The sequence below is a fragment of the Papilio xuthus genome, unplaced genomic scaffold (assembly GCF_000836235.2).
Source record: "Papilio xuthus unplaced genomic scaffold, Pxut_1.1 DF828177.1, whole genome shotgun sequence".
Lineage (NCBI taxonomy): Eukaryota > Metazoa > Arthropoda > Insecta > Lepidoptera > Papilionidae > Papilio > Papilio xuthus.
In genome coordinates this window covers 1319989-1336528 of record NW_013530472.1, presented here as the reverse complement: position 1 = coordinate 1336528, position 16540 = coordinate 1319989, and the positions used below count along the sequence as shown (strand labels likewise).

At 34.4% G+C, this 16540-nt stretch overlaps 2 protein-coding genes across 4 annotated transcripts; one reads left to right on the top strand and one right to left on the bottom strand.

Annotated features, from left to right (window-relative positions):
• Window positions 1-2400: 2400 nt before the first annotated feature.
• Window positions 2401-8708, top strand: mars (guanylate kinase-associated family member mars). 3 transcript variants are annotated; one of them, XM_013306949.1, is made up of 12 exons: window positions 2401-2465; window positions 4200-4297; window positions 4611-5139; window positions 5315-5445; window positions 5756-5914; window positions 6119-6287; window positions 6520-6698; window positions 6775-6934; window positions 7097-7206; window positions 7283-7436; window positions 7624-7793; window positions 8363-8708. In XM_013306949.1, the coding sequence occupies exons 1-12, from the start codon at window positions 2411-2413 to the stop codon at window positions 8420-8422; spliced, it is 1974 nt and encodes a 657-aa protein (XP_013162403.1). In that variant the 5' UTR covers window positions 2401-2410; the 3' UTR covers window positions 8423-8708. The 3 variants fall into 3 exon arrangements, with proteins under 3 accessions (XP_013162403.1, XP_013162406.1, XP_013162405.1); XM_013306951.1 differs by lacking the exon at window positions 2401-2465 and adding an exon at window positions 2705-2844; XM_013306952.1 differs by lacking the exons at window positions 7283-7436; window positions 8363-8708 and having other exon boundaries at window positions 7624-7735.
• A 268-nt stretch (window positions 8709-8976) lies between these two features.
• Window positions 8977-16292, bottom strand: Spg7 (SPG7 matrix AAA peptidase subunit, paraplegin). Its single transcript, XM_013306865.1, has 15 exons — window positions 15981-16292; window positions 15112-15264; window positions 14712-14852; window positions 13908-14045; window positions 13729-13822; window positions 13315-13448; window positions 13069-13233; window positions 12615-12766; window positions 12167-12389; window positions 11958-12091; window positions 11631-11767; window positions 11222-11424; window positions 10948-11067; window positions 10685-10867; window positions 8977-10269 (listed from the first exon to the last, which is right to left on the bottom strand). The coding sequence occupies exons 1-15, from the start codon at window positions 16158-16160 to the stop codon at window positions 10051-10053; spliced, it is 2376 nt and encodes a 791-aa protein (XP_013162319.1). The 5' UTR covers window positions 16161-16292; the 3' UTR covers window positions 8977-10050.
• Between the last annotated feature and the right edge of the window lie 248 nt (window positions 16293-16540).

Genomic DNA, 16540 nt, shown 5'->3' with positions numbered 1-16540 from the left:
TAGGCCATAGTTAACTATGCTGGCCCAGTGCTGGTTGGTTAAATACAAAAATACATCAAAGATTGTAATTCTTTACGAGTAGTATTTATTTAATAGATTTGATAAATAAATGTATTTAGTATAAAAGTGTAAAAGTAACAAGAAGTAGATTGATATTAAAGAATTAATTACAGTTCTATATAGTTAGTTTGTGGTGTTGCAGTTAGAGAAAAATTCCTTGCATTTTCCATTTTGCGCTTATTGATTGGCACGCATATTTGTGCTGACGAGACAATGTAGAGTTCGAAAATAATTAAATAGGTTAAAATAATTATAAAATTTAATATACAAATATGCTTAAATAAAATTATTGTTTAGTATATATAAATGGTGTCATAAACTTATTTGTAGTTATGCATATGCACATCTATGTGCATGGTGTTCACTCTGTGATTTATTTTGTATTAATTTATAAATTATTCAAAATCAGTTTTTTAACATTTAACTGTGAGTCAGTTTGTTACATCTGTCCAAAAAAATATTATTATCTTTAGCTTTTGAAAAAAAGAATGAAAGGTTTGATTTTTTTGTACATATGATTCAACAATGGAAACTCAAGGTTATACCACTGTAATTTTATATTGTACAAAGCATCTAGAGGCATTCTAGTTATATTTTATTTATTATTCCTTTAAAATTTATTATTAGTGGTCTGACCAATAAAAAAATATTATGAGGTGTTCATATGTAATTTTTTTTTAATTTAAAAATGCAACAATTTGTTTTTAATACAATATCTGTTTAGACTATTCTAGAGATTGACAATGATTGTTTTGTTGATGCAAAGTTTTATTGAATCTACTAATGTAAAATGAATCATGATGTAGTTACTATGTGAATTAGGTCTTAACTTTTTAAATAGACATCTGTGTGAACTCTAAATGTACCTAATAGTTTGAGGTTCAAAAGATCTGATCTGACTTTTTACATTCAGTGTATTTCCTATATTTCTGAACTTGATATTTAACATTTTTATTTATATATTATATGTAGATTGTATAACATTTTGTAGTATTGAATTATTCAATGTAAAAATGAATTAATTCAGAAGACTGTTACGTATTTTATGTATTTTGTTATCCTGTACTATCCTATTTAATGTAAGAAGTATATTATCTCAGAACGTACATTATGTATTTGATGTAATATAGATTTTTGAAAATTACTGTACATCTTGTCATTTAATTCCTTACCTGACACTTAAAATCCTTCCTATCAGTGCAAGAATCAGTTTTTTTTTAACATGACACACAGTTTACAAAAACTAGACCCAAAAAACAACTTCATCCTTAATAAATAAATCAAAAAAAAACTTGAACCTTAATTAAACTTTTCTTCGTGTGTTAACTCACCCTGTCTGAAACTGATGCACTTGACCATTTATAACAATATATTATATATCATTTTATTTAGTATCTTGATCAGCTACCCTTAACGCGCTGTCGGATGTGGAGCGTTTCATTTGTGGAAGAAGCGTTTAATAGGGTTCAAAGTTACCCTTAAGTTTTACTGCCATGCTAAAGTTAATCCTATTATACTAATAAAAATGTATTCTTCAAAAATACATCTTAATAATATTATAAATGCCAATGTTTGGATGGATGAATGTTTGTTAGAAGGTATATTCAGAACTGCTGCATGGATCTCGCTGAAGGAGTCGCGGGTGACAGCTGGTAAAGATATAAAACATTAAACCAAAAATCGAGTCATTAGATCATTGTGCGCGATGGATCGATACTATGACAACCGTCCATTAACGACAACATTAACCGTCATTCAAAATTAATTCGGTATTTTATGTCTTAAATAGACACACTGTTTGACAATCCATTTGACATTTGACTAGATATGTTGAGTAAAATCGATTAAGAATCTTTTCGATTTTCCATTCTCGTTCTCATAGAACCTGCAATCGAAAATTTCTCGATTTTCGAATTACAATTTAAACACAATTGTTTCATTATATTCCTACTTTCTCTTTCAAAACACCATAAAGAAATAATACATTAAACAGAAAATTGTAGTGTTGATAATCAAAAAAGAATGTATTTGATTTCTTTTTAATTAATTGTGCGATACATAGTCAAATCACTGTAATAAATTTAAAAAGTTAAAAAATACTAAAATTACCTATTATTTATAAACCCATTTCTTCTTTTAATTTTATAACAAGATCGATATTCAATAGTTGACAGTTAATCGTTGAGCACGACGGTTCGACACTCTTTACTATCAATTAAGTACAATATTAAACCTCATACAAAATTAATTCGGTACTTCATAAGCTTCAGTTGTCAAACTAATCTATCTTAAATAGACACACTATAGTCATTAAACTCTTCTAAAATTGTTGAACAGCGTTTCAGCGCAGATGTGTCAGCTTCGGATGTGTCATGTAGCTCAGCTTATTTTGTACCCACATGGAGGTGAGGTTTGCATTTGATGCTGCGAACTGCTACACACAAAACAACTAGCGCATCGACCACTCGCATAGATATAATGTATTGCGATGAGTTATGAGCTGCGAATTTTTTTATTGAACGGCAGCTCAACGATTCGAATTTATAATATAGCCGAACTTTTGCGTCAATTCTGACCGATTCTAAATCGACTTACACATGTCTACTCTTTGCTCATTACTCTATAGTCTGTGCTTTTGATTTAAAACCGTAACACCGTTACGCGTGCGTCGTGCCATTTTTAAAATATAGATTTTGTTCGTCAGTACAAGTCAGTTGGTTTTATGCTTCAAAGTGGTGTCTTGTTGTTGTAAATATTGAAGAGTGTGGCTTTTATTAACTATGGGTATGTAAATTATTTTAATGTGAACAATTCAAATTTATAAATGTTATAAAATAAGTAGCATTTTTTCTCCTCGTCTCTTCGGCCGCTATGTTCTCCTTAGCCACGAAACTAATATTTTAGGTGGTTTTAAATGCTATCATCTTTATCATCACTTGCTGATGTCAGTTCCCTGCTGTCCTTATGCGTACTCTATCTGGCGTCGCTGATCCGATAGATGTGGCCCATTGCTAGTTTCTGCCTACTGATTTTAAGAAGTATATCATGTACGTTGGTTCTTCGTAAAAGTACTTTCCGTATTTTATTCCTTAGAGTAGGGCTAAACTTTTTCAATTGCCTCTATATAGTTCATCGAAATCACCATCTACCCTCAAGTATTTCATGTTTGTATTGTATGTACCCTCATGGACTTTCCGGATGAGAGGATGCATGGAAAGGAATATATTTTCTTTCTGTGCATCCTCTCCTCCGTCGATTAAAGGTAGGCAACGCATATGCAATTGCGTATGTCTATGGAAAATGGTCACTGCTATATCAGCGATTTCAGGTGGCCGCTAGCTCGTTTGCCAACTTATGATATAAAAAAAAAGTTTTTTTTAAAGAAGATTTGTATATTGTAATGAAAATAAAAGTTAGATACTATGTTTGTACATTTATTTGATGACTTTAAACTTTATAAAAGTTAAAGTTATGATATTTTATATTTATTTTCTCTGTTTTATACTCGAAGTATTTCCACATAGTAAGTGTTTATTGTTAACACAACTTAAAAATAATACAACATACTCAATTAGGTACGTCTGATTGCCATTACCAGCCTATTCTAATCCTTCAGGCGAGTCGCGAACAAAAGCGCAAGTGTACTCGTGGTCTCGCCATGATGCATAGGAGGAACAGTGGGGTTTAGTGGGTATGCTTCCCATCCGGAAGAGAATCTCACATAACTACCGCATCCCCCCGGGGCGCGGAGTATACATAAAGCATTCCCCTCTGAAAAAAAAGTCTATTCTACTCCTGAGTCAAACCCACTAGACATATCTTTTAAGGTAACATTTGAAGGAGAAAGTCCATAATAAATATCATCAGTATTTGGACTCCCAGAGGATATCTGGTTAAAGCAGCGCAGATATAGATGTGAATGTAGTGTGTGCTGCAACCAATTATCAATTAAGGGCAATTATTCATGGCGAAGGGAATTTAAAAAATTGTAAACAAAATTGTATTCTATACTCAATTTTATTTCTTGTATAATTCCTAAGTAATTAACAAAATGTCTAAAATTAAATCCACAATATGTTTGTGACGGAACTAAGGAGAAAGGTAAATAGTAGTTAAATAATATCTCACTTTACTTTTAGAATTCAATTTAAATAACCTGTATAAGCCAAAGAAGGTGGAGGAGCTTAGATCTAGGAAACAATACAAGCCTGCACCAAAATTCAGCATTCAAGAAGGGGTAAGTTATTCCACAGAATTTGTTTAACCACCTATGCTATACAACAAAGAGACACATTCCCCTATCCTACTGATATCGCATATAAACATAGCCTTTACGACTTGATTTCAACAGTTGGTTCATTAGAAATTTTTTGTTCAGTTTGGGAGTTTTTAACACTCCCCTTTCAGGTGTTAGGAATGTGTTGATTGCCTTTTCAGAAGGAAAATAACCAAATATGTCTTAAGTGCATGTTCTGTTTCTCCAATTTTTTATGAAATTAATTAACTTTTTCTTTACTGTCACATTTCACTTAATTTACATGTATTTTTAGGTACTGAAAAGAACACAATTATTAAATAATAAAAGGAAAAGTTCGAGATTTGAGATTTTAGATGCCACTAGGCATTTAGAAATGCATGATAAAGAAAAAAGGGAAAGTTCCAAAAAATTTAAAGAGCAAGAAAGAATTAGAATGCTTTTAGAGTGGAAAAAGGAAAAGCAAAGAAAAAAACAGGAATCTGTAAATAAATTAAAACCTTTTGTAACTGGAACAGTTAAATTCCCAAAATATTATGTGCCACCTTCACCACTGCCGAAAATTAAAAGTAAAGATAAGCAAGAAGCTAATAAGAAAACATATGAGTTTAAAAATTATAAACCATTTTCTACATTTCCAAAGAAATATCAGTCAAACTTTGAATTTAAACAGCATCCATCTAATTTGGTACAAGAACATCCAAAGAAAGCGCAAATTGTTTCAAAGATGCCAATATCACAAACTGATCCAAGTCAAATCCAGACAAAACGGAAAGGAGTACATAGGTCAAGAAAAGACTCGGATAATAAAATAACAAAAAAAGGTACATGTTTATTTAGTTTTAGCCTTTCTTTTAAGTTCTTACTTTAATACTGTTTGTATGAACTGCTGAATCATATTAGAAACATAATACATTGACAAAGATATAAATGTTTTACCCTCTCATGAAAATGTTTCAACAGTGGTTATGCACAATTAATTGTTATTTTTCATATTAGGTCCTTCAGAGAGAGATGATATTATCACAAAGTTTCGAGCACAACTAGATTCTGAGGTTCATCGAATTCTACAGATGTGTAAGGCATGGGACAAAGTCTCCGAGACAACTACAATTCCTGTCTTTGCCCAGGTACCTGTTTTTTATTGAATGATTTGATGCTTCCAGCCTTCTTTTTTTCATTTACTTTTTCTTTTAGTAATTGTTTTCCCGTGGAGTCTATAATTCGATGTAAATGCACTTTACAAATAACTAGCTGAAGCTCGTGAATCCGTTTGCGCGGAATAAAAATAAAAATTAGTAGTTCATGCAGCCCTTGTGAAGATACTTTAAACAAAAATCAATCTATCTCAACTCTCACATAACATTATTTAATGTAATAAATGGTAAGTTAAATATGTTGTAGTTTATTGTATAACAAAAATATTAACGTCGCTTGCAGGAGCTCGTGCTGGCGGCGACGGGGCAGGGCAGGCTGTTGGTATCGCAAAAGATGGAGCAGTTCCGGTCGCTGGTAGACACGTGCAACCGAAAGCTGACCGGCGCCAGGCAGGTCACTACGCAGGACCTGCACGGTTTCTGGGACATGGTCTACATCCAGGTGGTTGCGCTTTCGCGTCATACTTCCGCCTCTACTATATCTCTCTCAAACACATACAAATACTCTATATACGGAAGAATATTTGTTAGCGGATATCTCAAAATGGCCAAACGGCAGATCTGTTTCGCATAGGCTAAGTTTTGATTCCGCGCCACGAAGTCGCCGGCACCGGTTGACTAATAAAGCAATTGTCCTTTGGCACAGGTCGAAGACATAAACAAACGTTTTGAGCAACTGGAACAACTAATGGCGAATAATTGGAAGGAGAATTCAGAGGAAAAGATGCAACCGGCCAAAAGGGGCAGAACCATAAATATATCAAAACCGAAAAAGAAACCCGTAGTCAAAAGCCGCATTCGCCAACTAATTTTAGGTAAGATCACCAACCGTAACAAAATCATATCCTTAATTAACAACCCTACGAATTTTCTGTCCTTTGTCGGCACCGTACCAAATACATCGAAAAGTTATGCACACAAGTTGTCTTTGATTTCTTTTTTTAGCAATTTCAAATTGTATTATTTTTTACCACTTTTTCATCATTATTATGGGTTGTTTGTATTTATTGGTAGATTTCTTATCACTTTATACAATTTTTTTTTCAGATAAAATAAAGAATATTCCAGTAAATGAAGATGAAGAAAATGTAAAAACATTGGATGCCGGGTTCTTAAGCACGCAAACACCGACAAAGACAAGCACTCTTTGGCCCAGCACTTCTAAAAATAACTATTTACCAGCAGTTACTGCATCTTCTAATAATCAATCACCATCCACGGAGCAGGTAAGATATTAAATAACAGCCAGTGAAGTCGCTGTCAATAGATAAAAATTCTTATAGTAATTGTACCTTAAAACAGGTGGAAGACATAAACAAACCTTTTGGGAAACTTAAAGCGAATAATTGCGAGGAGAATACACAGGAAACGATGAAACCAGCAAAAAGGGGCAAAACCATAGATAATTCAACCCCTGAAAAGAAACCCGTAATTTCAAACTGCATTAGCGAAATAATTTTAGGTAAGATCACCAGCCATAAACAAGATTTTAAAACAAAATCACAAGTTAAATTAACAATCCTACGATCTTTTCTGTTATTTCCTTGGTATTGTATCGATAAATTATGCACGCGAGATGTCTTTGGTTCTTTTTTTTTAAATTTATAATTATTTTTTTTATCAGTAAGTGCGTCAACACCAACAAAAACAAGCACTCTGTGGCCCAGCACTTCTCAAATTAAATATTTAGCACCAATTGCTGCATCTTCTAAAAAATCACCATCCACGGAGCAGGTAAGATATTTAATAACAGCCGGCGAAGTTGCTGGCACCAGATAAAAATTCCTATAGTAATTGTACCTTAAAACAGGTGGAAGATGTAAAAAAATCTTTCGAGCAACTTAATGCTAATAATTCGAAAGAGAATAGAAAGGAAAAGATAAAACCGGCAAAAAGAGGCAAATCCGTAAAAAAAACATTAAAAAAAAATCAAGTCCAAAGCCGCATTCGTCATCTAATTTTAGGTAAGATTCTAATGCCATAAACGAAATTTAGAACAAGTTAGGATTAAAAATATTTTTTGGTTTGAATTGAACTTCAGTTCTTTCTTTTTTTACCTGGTTAAAATGGTTTTTATAACAGCTCTTTAATTAATAATTTTTACTCTGAGAAGTTTTTTGTATGCTTTCTCAATTGTATTTTTTTTTTCAGAAGCAAAAAAGGCAAACAAGGATATAGCAAATAATGTAGAGACATTTGATGCGGGCTGGTTTAGTATACAATCTCCAAAAATGCCTGTCACACCACAACGAAAGACACGTCAAAATACAAACTCACCAATACTTATGTTATCTTCCACCAAGACCCCGTTTGAGGAGCAGGTAAAATATTTATATTACTGTCTGTTCTACTATACTAATATATTGTTGTCTCTGTTCTGTGAAACACAATGAAAAGTGGTGATAATATATTTAATACGGGTTTCAAAGAAATTTAGACTTACATTTACTCGCTTCCCTTGATTTGTAAAATGTTCCGAATTGAATAAATCACGTTTAAAATGCCCTTAAAAGCCTAAATTTAAAGCAATTTTATCTTATTCATATTAAAATAAAATGTTGTTGAATAGAAACAATTATATTTTTTCAGTATTTTTAACCCTTCTTCTGTACCTGTATTACACAAAATGAATAATGATTTTTATTTTGTTAATCTTAACTCTTACTAATATATAATTGCGAATGTTTAGATGGATGGATGTTTGTTTGAATGTATCTCCAGAACCGCTGAAAGGATCTTGATGAAACTTAGCATGTAAAACATAGTGTGGAAAAACACGTTTTACTTAAATTTTCATTATTCCGCGCGGACGGAGTCGCGGGCGACCGCTAGTCCTATATATTGATCAAAAATAAATAGAACGCATTAAGAATTTTTTATTAATTTACAGAATCGTGTGTCGCAGAGTATGCTTCGGGCGTCTCTCATCGGAAAGTCTATACAAGAATGATTGGATCGCATCATCAATTTTCGTATAACGTTCTTTTATTCTACAAGTTTTGCAAGATACCTCCCTGAAATGTTCATAGTGTGTTTGCAAACTGAGTTACCACAAGTAAAGCGCACGTCGCTTTGTGACATGAGATTGCTATATTGTTGAATAATTTTTGTAATTATTTGATTTATTAATGGTATCCTTGTGTAAAATAAGTGTACATTTCTTGATGATATATAAATCATCATCGACTTAATTCCATAAAAATATGACATTAATTTAATATCAATATTGTTATTTGTTTTTTTTATCTTTATAATTTTAAATATAAATGGTTTTAATTTAAATTACTAAACTAATTTAAAATACTAAACTGATATAAAAACTGAGTGAGCTGAGGGCCGTGTCCACGAAATAATACCAGTGCCACTCATCCTGATGAAGGGCCCCCGATGGGCTCGAAACTAGTCGGTGCCGCCACTGGACAAATATACGTTAGTGTTTAGCCGTGTTCATATATCGGTTTTAATTTAATGGACTTTTTTTCTTAAACCAAATAAAACTATGTTTATTAAAGAATAATCAAAGAAAAATATAACAAGGGTTCAAATGAGGACACCGAATATGAATATATACTATATTCAAAGTAAACTTATGAAACCTGACATAAAATCTACGATTTTTAAAATGTATCTGGAATTTCTCAGATGTGACAAGACATAAATGTTAACAATAAAGTTAAGGTACAATTTTCATAAAGTTGCAAAAAAAAGATGTCACTAGTGTAGCTACTTTCCCTGAAATATATGTTTAAAACATTTTTCGTTATTTAATAAGTTTATTTTTAAATAATAACACTTTTGTTTTTGATAGTACATATAAAAATCACTTGACATTATACAGTATGTTAAATGTTACACACACGGAATACTTGGACACCCCAATACACTTAAGGTGAGTATAGCTAGAACAACGAGCTGGTATGTGATATGTTCTACTCTTACTCGAATCACACATGCTTAGGAAACTGGTTTTACTTTACCTGTATTCTATTATTCGTAACAACTTACATAGGATTGCTCTAGTGTATATTCACCTTTAGAGGTTATATTTCCGGGTGAATAGATGAACTAACTCCAAAGCGAAAATCATTAATTAAAAAACATAGTGTCTTACATCTAGATGTCTTCAGAAATAAACTTTGCTCATGGTATAGTTATAGGAGGAAAATTCATTGCCACATTCAGAGCGTGCGTATATATTTATGATACTAGCACATTAAGGGAGGACACTTAATGACTGACTGTGGGAGCAATCCACAGACTATAGATATTGACAGGACGCTGCTAATGACAATTGCTTCTTTTCAACTTACCGTTGGTTTCCCAAACCAAAATCCCTGTACAAAGATGACGATATGTGTCATCAATTTGACATAATAGAAATAATAATGTGTTATAGGGGAGTTTGGTTTCAGAAACCAACGATTAAACGCGCCTAGTAATGTTACTAACAGTATTCTATCTATTTTATTAGTTCCAAATCTTACTATCGCTAAAGCCTACTCCAAAATGGCCGACAAACAAATAAAAACCTCGGCATAGTCCGTCCATGAGTCAGATAGAGCTCAGCTTAGTAAGTATTTATATAAGATGGTCGATGCCAGGCTGGCCTCCTGGCTTGGCTGAAGGTGCGCCGACATTAGGAGACTCCTGCGGCGTGGCGGCTTGCTCTAGACTCTTCAGATTATTCTCAAACTCCACCGGGTCTATGAATTTCTTTCTTGGGAACGGCGGTGGGCCCAGGATTGCTTTCACGTCTTCGAAACTCAGAGTCTCCTTTTTTAAAAGTTCTTCAGCGAGCTACAATGAAAGTTTGTAATTTAGTGAAAATAATTTGTAGAAAAGAAAAAAAAAATAACTCAGTCTTTAAGGAGACGGATAAAATTTTACGTTACTAGTGGTTGCCCGCGTCTCCGTCCGCGAGGAATTAAAACAAAATAATTAGTAAGCTTATGTGTTCTTCCGGACTATGTTCTATATGTATGTCTAATTTAATCGAGATTCGTTCAACCGTTCCGTAGATACCTTCAAACAAACATTCATCCATCCATCTAAACATTCGCATTTATAATATTAGTAAAATATCAACCATTTTTATTAAACTATTTAAATAATTTGATATATTGTTAAGCGAATGCTTACTGATGATGAAGCTTTATTTTCTTTAGGTTATATGTGCTAAGTATCGTTGAGTAGTAAGGAAAGGTTAACTTACATTGATTAGTTTGTCTTGATTTGCCTTGAGGATGCTTTCAGTGCGGTAGTAGGCATTCGCAATTAACTGGCGGGCTTCGAGGTCGATGAGGTTCTTCAATTTGTTGCTAAACGGACTCTTGCCGGTGTCTTTATCAGGGAACGAGACGAGGCCAACTTGCGGAGACATTCCGTAAATCCTCACCTGTTTTAAATACCAATTGAATCCGAATGTATAAGGTAAGCTACAATAGAAAAGTAATATTTGTGTTTAGTAATATTTACCTGAGCGTAAGCTATCTTGGTGACTTTATCGAGATCATTTTGTGCGCCGCTCGTAACGGAATTGAACGTGATGGCCTCCGCCGCCCTCCCGCCCAACGCCATGCACATACGATCAAACAACTGAAACAATCATTTACTTACATCAAGACGATAGATCATATTTTTTAAATAACTTTGAAAATAATCAACATAAAATATTATCACTTAAGTACAACACCCTGATGTATGATGCAGATTTAGTTTTAAAATTATAGCCTAAAACGTGACATCTTACCTCTTCCTTGGAGTGTAATTTTTGATCGGAGCCGGTGTACTGCGCGAAGCCCAGGGCGAGGTTGGTGCGCGGCACAATGGTGACCTTGAGCAACGCCTCCGTATGCTCGAGCAGCCAGCCCACTAGCGCATGTCCAGCTTCGTGGTACGCCACCACGCGCTTCTCCGCCGGCGACATCGCGTGACTACGCTTCTCCGTACCGCCTGTATAACATCTTTACGTTTACACCACGACTGTGAGGTCGACACGGCGTAGCAAAGCAGACAGAACGCTGCCGAGCGGATACATTTATTTCTATTAAAACGGTAGTGTTTTTATGTAGTTAGGTGCTACATTAAACACAAGGGAAGAGCCACTATTCCCCTGTTATTTAAGGCTATATGATGGTCTACGAGATGAGATGACTCACCGACGACTTTCTCAATGGCGTACTGCAAGTCCTGCGCCCGCACGATGTTCTGCTTGTTCGTGGCCGCGCGCAAGGCGGCCTCGTTGCACACGTTAGCGATGTCCGCGCCGCTGAAGCCCGGCGTCAAGTATGCCAACCTATATACAGTTACATTCATATAGTTATAGTAGTCACAACCTTCGGCCTATTTCAAACTGATCGCTGGCCCCTTATAGAGGTGCGTCTTACACCACATTCACATCCAAACATTTATTATTACAGCCGATACTAATATAGTAAATAAGATACCGGTTGCCCACGTCTTCGTCGTGATAACCTCGGACTCACCGCTTAAGATAATACGGCGGCAGTTCTTCTAAGACGATGCTTTTACAATGCCGTTCGAAGATTTCCTCCCGCTCTTGCAAGGTCGGCAAGTCGATCAGAATGTGTCGGTCGAAGCGGCCCGGTCTTAACAGAGCCTGCAAATGAAATTACAAAAATGAGCATTACGCGAACGAATAAGTTTTTAAGTTCGGGTGCGAGAAGAGGGGTACCTTGTCAAGAACGTCGGCGCGGTTGGTGGAGGCGAGCACGACGACTCCGTCGCGGCTGCGCATGCCGTCCATCTCGACGAGCAGCTGGTTGAGTGTCTGCTCGCTTTCCCCGCCGCCTGGCGCCCACGCCCCGCCGCCCGACGCCCGCGCGCGCCCCACTGCGTCCATCTCGTCTATGTAGATGATGCACGGGGCCCGCGACGCCGCCTCCTTGAACAAGTCCCTGAAATACACGGTTAGCTCAATGGTTAGCCTCAAATGTCGATCTCTCCGAAGACAGCAATGATACCATCGAATCACCGCTGAAATGGATTCGATATTGATCGTTTTTTTAATTACAAATCGTTTAGGCAATAGACTATGTTTTTAGATTGCCGCTGCGATTTTATCGGTTAAATTTTGAACAAAATAGGTTAAATGATCAAAAAGGTAATTAAGGGAAAATAACCTGACTCTAGCAGCTCCAAGACCTCCGATCATTTCAATGAACTCCGAACCGTTCATAGAGAGGAAGGGCACGTTGGCCTCTGTAGCGACGGCCTTGGCCAGCAATGTCTTGCCGCATCCCGGAGGACCCAGCAGCAGCGCCCCCTTAGGCACCTGTAACACACCACGTCGTATTTAACACTTATCTCCACAAAATGTCTGAGACAACAATGTAAGTAATATTTAATACAAGTCTGGAAACCCACAGGACAAACATTTATTATATTTTTTTCAATTAGCTGCCAAATGTAGCTAAAAAAACCTCTACAATAAGGAATTTTAAGACTACAACAAACTGTCTGTTGTCTACCTTTAACAAAGGAAAAAAATTAAAACGAGATTTTCCTTTTCATCTTATTCAATTATTAACATTGTGTAATTCTCGTTGACGTTAAGGACGACGGAGTTCAACAAACCTTAGCCCCCAGGCTCTTGTAATGTTCAGGTCTCTTGAGGTAATCAACAAACTCCATAACTTCGATTTTGGCCTCCCTTAGACCCGCCACATCATCAAACTTCACCCCTTTGCCTTGTCCACTCATTGAATCAATCAAGGTAAATTTGGCTCGGCTTAATTGGCTCTGGAACAATATACAAAGACAAAAAAATCAGTCAAAAATAACATTTCTTTTCCCACAATGACGGAAATGACCAATACTCACAAATCCACCAAGATTTATGTTCATTCTCATGTTCTTACTGGAGTAGAGTAGAGAGATGACGAGGGCCGCAATCAGCAAAGTTGTAATCACTTTGCTGGCCAGTCCACCATTCCTATCGTATATGACTCTAACACCTAAAAAAATATATATCTCACTAACATAATAAATGCAAATATTTAGATGGATGTTTGTTAGAAGGTAACTCCGGAGTGACATAATGTAACTTTATGAAATTTGGCATACATATAAAACAAAGACTGGAAGAACACAGGCATATTATATTTTTTAATTCATGATTTAATTCATAATATGTTAGTTTGATTGAATGTATGTAATTCTATTGTGACACATCATTTGTTTTCTTCCTTTCAGTATCAGATTTGGGTTTTTTTTAATTAAAGAATAGTATATCACCTTCTTTGACACCTAGACTCTTTTCAATATTTCGAAGTTTCTCTTCAAATCTTTGGATATCGCCTATATTCATGTGATGTACTCGATGTGTTGCCTGCAAAAGGAATTAGTAAGATGACATTGACAATAGACAGGACTTAAATGTCTGTAAACAAAGGCTGAATATGATTAGTACTTACCCTCCTGCCCTTTATAATAGCACCTTCATAAAGAATGATTGTGACAACTTCTATATCAGGCCTAACAATTAGTTGTTCCACTTCCCCCTTGGCCAACATGTTGTATACAAATTCATTCCATGAAACATATCGTACGACCTGTAAAAAAACAATGTTTATAACTACTAATAATAATCTTACGAAGCTCTCGCTTAACAGTTGGATTAAGGGCCCGATACAAAAGGCAGTTATCCTAGAAACCGCACGCATTGTGAGAAGGTTCCTGTCTCTGCAGCCCTGACCATTGGTTGTTTGAGTCATGGGACTCCGCAGCCGGTGGTGCTCTATTTTTAATATAATATAATATGTTTTGTATAATTTTTTATTGATTATATGAAATGTAATATATTAAGAACATGATAAATAAATGTATAAATATATATCTTACTAATATTACAAATGCGAAAGTTTAGATGGATGCATCAAAGGATCTAGATTAAATTTGACACAGATGTAGAACATAGCCAGAAGAACAAAAAGGCTATTAATAAAGTTTTTGTAATTCCACTCGAACAGAGTTAAGGGCTACAGCTAGTTTGTATATCATTTATGTTAATATCATTGAAATAATCAAATGTTTATGTAGTTTGAGCAGACACTAGACTCTTATGATAAAATTTATTACTGATAACTGGATATCTTTTAGTTTGTTACTCTTTATATCATATAGTCGCCATTGGTAAATGTTCTGCTGTGAATTTATATAGTATCACCATGATTGAAATAAATTTAGAAGTGTTCTAGACTTCCTACAACAAATTGTACCTCATTAGGTGAAGAAGAGTCGGCTGGCACCATCAGACTGCTCATAATGATAAAAATGCTTGTTGCAATCATCCAAAATGCTGCTTTCATAAATAATGACGACAAAGTGGCATCATCTTCTTTCTTCTTTTCCTTTTTATTCTAAAATTAAATTAATGTTAATAATTTTTTTTTAAGGATGATCCACAACTAACTGCTCTTGGAAACCAATGCAGGCATTGATTTATCACTTGGAGATTAATTGTTTAAAAAAATTGCAAGTACCTCGGGTCCAAACATAATTATTGTACATAATGGAAGATATGGAGGTCCTTGTCCTATTCCTCTGGGTTACAGGCTCGAGTTGGGTGTGTGTATATAAGAATCGGATTTTAAAAACTGTTAATTTAGTATTTCTCACCTTATCTTTATCAACATTTGGCTGATTGTATCTAGTCGAGCTAGTGTGTAAGCTTCGAGATGGATTACTGAATAGTGCAGAGATCTGGTTCAAGTTTGATCTTCTGAACAGTGCAAGAGCAGCTTTATATTCCGCATTGAATTTTACTAATTGCTGTAAAAAATAATGAATTTTTTAGAAAGTTATAAAATTAACCACAACCCACTATAAAATTTGAACCGATTTGAAATGTTTTTCATTGGTAGGACCTACACTTTCTCTAGCTAACATTGGCGATTTATTATTACTTCTTCTTCTTTTAATTACTAGTGGACCCCATAGTTTAATTTCGATGATTTCGCCAATGTCTACATTGAAGGTAATTAAAAACATAAAAAGAAAGATTAAATAGGAAAGAACAGAGAGGTAGATTTATTATTAGATTTTTAATTACTCATGGACGAAATCGCAGACAACTGCCAGTTAGAAATATAAGTTTTGTGAAAAACCATATGCATGCTGATTGTTTAAGGTCAAGCTATCATTTGCTTACTTTGACTGATTTATGAAGATTATTACATTACCATGTTATCTTTAGCAAATGTAAAAATTCAACACTTGCATTTAAATTTATGCAATGTAAGCAAGGCAGTTGAAGGACAACAAAATCTAGATAAATATGTTTGAAAAAGGGATGATTGGTACATTTGTGACCAGACTGTATTTTATAGTTAATGCAATATTAACTATAAAATACAGTGACTTTTATTAGATGATATTTAAGTAAATTGAGACATTGTGAATGCAATTAATTCTTCATTATATTTTTAGATGAGGGTTAATATCATAAAAATATGTCGTAATATGATGTAATAAATTACTTTTCTTACCGGATGCTTGGATTTATGTGTTAAATTATGTAATGTAGATAATGATGAGCACAACTTAGATACACTTATGCTACAATGTTTATTTATTTGCCTTTCTAAATAGCCACTTTTCTGATTGCAACGGACGTTTAATGGTATTTTAGTGGCAGTAAAGGTAGATAATCTCTTCATTGATAGCATGATTGATTTATTAGACCTAAAACTTCTATTGTAAAGTCTTGATTTTCAAATAATCTACTAACAAATTACAATTTTGTTTTGAATTATATTTTAAGTTTGAGGTTACGTTACGGATGACATTGACACTGTCAGACGTGAGATAGAGTAACGTAGAGTAATGGATTGTGAAATCAACATTACACAATCTTGCACAGAGAAATCTTTCATTTTTCTCTTATCAATAAAATGTATACGTTTAAAATAAAGGTTATTTGAAAATAGATAGGAAAGCATAGTTTTAATAATCTTACAAAATAAAGTGCAACCAAAAAAGGTTTTTTTTTTAATTAAATTATTCTAAAACTTTTCAACATAAAGTAGCATATAGTGAATTGCATACT